General features: G+C 45.0%; 1 protein-coding gene across 2 annotated transcripts; it reads right to left on the minus strand.

The window, feature by feature from the left end:
• Positions 1 to 1,460: 1,460 nt before the first annotated feature.
• LOC125522179 (zinc finger protein 4-like) lies at positions 1,461 to 3,973 on the minus strand. Of its 2 annotated transcripts, XM_087535092.1 has the most exons (3): positions 3,472 to 3,973; positions 2,633 to 2,714; positions 1,461 to 1,827 (listed from the first exon to the last, which is right to left on the minus strand). In XM_087535092.1, the coding sequence occupies exon 1, from the start codon at positions 3,868 to 3,870 to the stop codon at positions 3,538 to 3,540; it is 333 nt and encodes a 110-aa protein (XP_087391218.1). In that variant the 5' UTR covers positions 3,871 to 3,973; the 3' UTR covers positions 1,461 to 1,827; positions 2,633 to 2,714; positions 3,472 to 3,537. The 2 variants fall into 2 exon arrangements, with proteins under 2 accessions (XP_087391218.1, XP_048543223.1); XM_048687266.2 differs by lacking the exon at positions 2,633 to 2,714 and having other exon boundaries at positions 3,472 to 3,899.
• Positions 3,974 to 5,345: the final 1,372 nt, after the last annotated feature.

The raw sequence follows: 5,345 nt of genomic DNA on the forward strand, positions 1-5,345 counted from the left end.
ATAAGCTGGCATAGAATTAAATGAAGAAATAAAGGCTTGAGTATCATATCATCATACCGTATCATATTAAATGATGTGCTACTTTGTGTCATGCATGGTAATAAATGTAGTCCTCTATGATACCAACATATGATACTATGCATTAGGGATGTAGTATCATAGACTCATTACAACCAGCCTGATAGGTCAATGGTGCAATTCAAGTGGGCCACGCTGGGATTCTTATTGAGAACACCATTTACCATGGGAGGTTACTAATGATAGCAGAGACAGTCGCTTGTGGATAATTGTTACCACCAATTGCGTGACGCTTGGTCTTGTCGCGTGACTTGACGTGGTCCTTTTTTACCAGATTAGACGGAATATGCAAACACATAATAAAATGTCAAATTTTAAAAGGCAAGGCAACATGTGTTGCCACAATCCTTACACATAACCAAGTTGAGTCGTTTAGTATAAAGCAACATGAAACATAAGTAAACTATGTATCTACGAGAGGTTAACACTAACAAGCAGTCAAAGTTTCCCGTCGATGGTGTTGAAAAAAAAAAGACCAACCCAAGGGCTGACCCTCGTTGGCTTTTTTTATAGAAGAAACTCTGCTAGCACCACGAGTCCTCGCCGCCGCCGCCACCGCCCCGCCCGCCTCCGGCCCGGCCTGCGCCCTCCCCGCCCGCACCGCACCCCGCCGCCGCCCGCCCTCGCCTGCACCGCACGCCGCCGCCGCCCGCCCTTGCCCGCACCACAAGTCGCCGCCCTGCTCCGTCCGCCTCTGCTCCGCGCCGCACGCCGCCGCCCGCTCCCTGCTCGGCAGGCCGCCCCGGCCTCTGTCCACCCGCTGCTGGCCCGACTCACTCTGGCCGCCGCCGCCACCCGATGGCGCCGAAGAAGACGCCGAAGGGCAAGTTGGGTTTCTTCGGCGTGAGGGCGAAGCCCTCCGGGAACTTCAGAGTGGAGTTCTCTGACGCCAGGCGGTGTTGGTGGCTCGACACGTATCCCTCCGCTAACGAGGTCACGCATTCCTATGACGTGGTGGTGTGGCGATGGCTCGGTTTGCGCGGGAGCATCCCGAGTACGTCCAGGCCAAGCAGGAGTTCTACTGGAAGCGTGATGACGAGGAGAAGAAGGAGGACGAGACCGGCCGCTCGACGGTGATCTCCATTGAGTCATTGTCCAAGGACGACGAGGAGTTCTGGGGGCTCTCGGATGACTCCGAAGAGTCTTATTGGATGCTCTCGGACGACGAGTAGTTTTGCTAGTTTAAATTTAAGTCATCTATGTTTGAACTATGTTTGAATTGGATGTTTGAACTATGTTGAAGTAGTAGTTGGTCGTTTTCATAATTTAAACATCTTCGTTTTGGACCATCTGTTGGAGTTGCTGTTTTATTTACATCTCCATTTTGGTCCATCTGTTGGAGTTGAGCCTTTTTCAAAGATGTAAAAAGCACTTTTTGATGCTTCAAATTTGGATCATCACCGTTTTGGACCAACAAAATATACATCATCTATTGGAGATGCTCTAAACCTAGCAAAACAGTCTAGGCAAAGCAGCAGGAAAACCAAACAACTCCCGTTTTTATAGTACAACTTTATGAAGCTTGCCAACACCCTCTCCAAAGAGAACCTTACTGGCCAAAAACTCTATAACCTGGAAGAAGGATGCTAAGAAAAAGAACAATTGACACTAAAGCCACCACAATCAAGATACATCTCCCAGCCTAAGAATCCACAACGCCCAACTTCTTTTTGCCCAAAATTATTTTGGACGTGAGTCGCTCTAGCAGCTTTGCACATGGTCACTTCCCAGCTTTGCATCCTCTCTCCCCTGCAAATTACTTTAGTCATTAATCCAATCAGAAACTCTGTAAAGACAAGCAACAGGTTCAGCAGGTCATATTTTCTTGGAAACAAGCTAGATTACGAGCTTTCCAGATAGTCCGTAGCACAGCTGTAACCCCCACTAAAAATAACTTTTTTTTCTGACCCCATGTTCTTAAGCCAGACATTGAAATAAGTTTTTGCATGTGAGAAATCACAACTAATCCTCAGGCTGCAAATAACCACATTCCAAATGTATCTAGATAGAGGGCACTCGAAAAAAATGATTTATCGATTCATGTTTACCACAAAAAAGATACTCAGGTTCACAACTTCCACCTCTGTGAAGGAGAACAACTCTGGTGAGAATGCTTTTTTCGAAACCAACCAACGAAATTTTTTCACTCTCATGGGAATCTTAACTTCTGTCATAAAGTTATGTGGGCGTAGAGTACAAGGATTTTGCATGGCAGAGTAGAAGGATTTAACACTAAAGATACCAGAACTAGAAAGAAGCCAAGATAATATGTCCTCGGAGTAAGAAAAGGTAAAATTAGCACAAGCTTTTCGAATTGACCCAATTTTTTGCTTTTTCACCCACCAAAGCTATTCCGAGCATAAGCTAGATTGGTTGCCACACAAGGCATCATTGACAGAAATGTTTTGATCAAGTGAAATGGTATATAATCTTGAGAATGTTTGAGCTAAGCGATCCTTGCCTAACCATCTATCTTCCCAAAATCATGTTCTTTTCCCATTTCCAACACAGAATTTACAATAAGACAAGAAAATTTCCTTGACTTTAAGCAAACCTTGCCAGAAGTGGGAATCCAACTGCTTATGTTGTGCCAGGCCTCAAGTTTTCCCATTGACATTTTTGTCCCAAAGAAGATTCTGCAACAAGCCATTTGGATAAAAGAGCTTCGTTCATTAACTAAAGGTCAAGCACCCCCAAACCACCCTGATCTTTATGTAAATATACTGCATGCCAAGAGACTAGGTGATATTTCTATTTGGTTTTATCCCCACTCCACAGAAATCTAGCCCTTGGTCTATCATACTTCTTTTTTCTTCCGTTAGGGAGACCATAAAAAGGTAGCATGTATAAGCGTAAAGTAGAGAGGGAGGAATTCACCAGGACAGTTCTCCCATCAATATTAAGTAACCTGCCAATGGAAACATATATTGAATGCCAAATAGCACGAGAAGCTAGAGCAAATCCAAATGTTTGGGTGAAAATTGCAATTCAGTGTCGTTGCGACTATGTAATAGACACTAGAAACAAGTTTCTGAATTGTTTTGAGAAATGTCTTAAAGGTCAGAGTCCAAAAACCTATCTTACGTAGGGTAGCCAGTGCACTTAATCTACACCGTGTGTTGAACAACGTCCCTATTTTCAGTGTCCTTTAAATATGTCAACTTGAACATTTAGACTTGCCTAAAGATTCAGATTTTTCAGGAAAGTGCCACCTGCCATGGTCATACAGTCTGGAGAAAAGGGAAATTTTATGTCAGCCCAAAAGACCAGGAAAATCTCTAGGAATTCAGCTGTACCTAGTCCTTTAACCAATTCCAACTAACTAGAAGAGCGCCGATGAATCAAATGCATGCAAAACAGGAGCTTGAAATAAGTAGCTAGACTCTGACGTACCTAGCACAGGAAACAGAATGGTGCGGAGCAAGGATACTAGCAGAGATCTATGGATTGGCCGACCGACTATAGCCGGAGGGACAAGTCCAGCTCGTGATCGCGCTCCCACGAGATCCTGCTGCGCTTGTACGCCATGCCACCTGCTGCTGCTGACTCCTCGGACACCCAAACAGCGCCGGCAGCCCTCCCCGGATTCCAAGCATGCGTGGTGGCGACCGCAGTCTCCCGGAGGCGCTTAGCGGCGCGTTCTTGCTTGTGTGCGTTCTGGTGGCCGCCGAGGGCCTGCGAGCTGCGGAACTTGCGGCGGCAGTAGACGCATAGGAAGAAGCCGGGAGCCGGAGCCACGACCGCGGTGGCCAGGGTGAGCTCGAGGCTGAGCTCGTCCTGCGCGTGCTCCATTGTGCTCGCTCGTGCTGTTTGTTGTGTGGTTCGTATTCGTATATGGATGGGTGGGTGACTGTGAGCTGAGCTAGCTATAGGTTCAAATCTGGGGAGCACAAATGGCCAAGCCAATCGTGGAGGTAGCTTGGACGGCCAGACTCCATGTGGTGCTAATTGCCCTTGGCACTGTTCTCGGCGGTAGGTCTTGCCGGGAGGGCGACGTCCGGCCCCCCGGCGTCGTCACCGGGGCCCTGGTTTTCTGGCTGCCTGCATGCATGGCCCAACAAAGATTCCATGTGTCTGGAAAAAAGATCATCTGTGGGCGTATGTTCACACACACACGGCTATTAGGAAAGGGTTAATCTTCTGTGCAGGGTTACTGTAGACATGGGCATTCTGTGCACGAGGCCATATTTTCTGTGGGACTCAGCTTTTCTCTCTCTCTTGCAATGTCCTACTAAGCACACTATCGTAATGTGGATGAACAAGTTTAAAATATTTTTTAATTTTAAAAGAGGGTTCACCAGGCCTACAGTTTCGAAAACATCGGCACCAAAAAATGTGATATAATGTGAGACCAGTTAATAATTTGGACTCTTGATTTAAAAGGTTTTTTAGCTTATGTTTTTTAAGAGACAAAATGTACTCCCACATTAAGCAGTCATTGTGAGCAACACATATCGAGCGAGGAGAGGATTCACTTATCTTGTAGTGGATGCATGGATTCCTAGTTAACCTTTACAAAGAGTAATTTTTTTGTACTCATTGAAATTAATTACTTAGTCCTCCACATCACAAGACGTTGACACCAAATAAGGGCATCTCCAATATTTTGTGGTTAGCATACTTGTAAAAGTAGAAATGTTATCAACCAACAACTTATCAGACAACTACTCAAATAGAATTTATGTAGTTTGCCAAACATAAGTTGGGATAATGTGCAAGGCTTCTCTCCCAATGTATCTTGAAGCCCATGCAAATGTTGTTGATTCCTGGACACAAAATATTGCTGTTTCTCCTCATTTATTCCATATCACCCTTGGAACCATGTGCATTCTTTTCACCATCATTGGACAAACTAGACACACCTTATTGGAGTACTTGTATGATAAGTTGTTGGTTGATGACGTGCTAGATTTTACTAAGAAGCAAACATACAAACTATAGGAGATGCCCTACGAACAAGTATATTATAGCGCTATAAGCCCCTTAAAGGACACTTTTTTCTAAATGTGGGGGATAAGAAAAATGGGACAGAGTGGACTCTCATAAAAGAGCCAACGTCTAACTAACTTAATAACCAAACTATATTAGTGATTATAATACTAGATCTTGATAACATGGCAGTCTTATATAACGAGTTGATGGTTATATTATTGGCCTTGGTCTTATAGGTAACACACACTAGTAGAAAACGAGCCTTTAGTCCCGGTTCCAGAGGGCCTTTAGTCCCGGAACAGGGACAAAAGGGTCGGGACTAAATGCCAAAACCT

The sequence above is a fragment of the Triticum urartu genome, chromosome 7A, assembly GCF_056163025.1.
Source record: "Triticum urartu cultivar PI428250 chromosome 7A, HENAU_Tu73, whole genome shotgun sequence".
NCBI classification, from domain to species: domain Eukaryota; kingdom Viridiplantae; phylum Streptophyta; class Magnoliopsida; order Poales; family Poaceae; genus Triticum; species Triticum urartu.

What these genes read in the sequence shown, in the direction of transcription:
- LOC125522179 (XM_087535092.1), bottom strand. Translation starts at nt 3,870, where the DNA reads ATGGAGCACGCGCAGGACGAGCTCAGCCTCGAGCTCACCCTGGCCACC.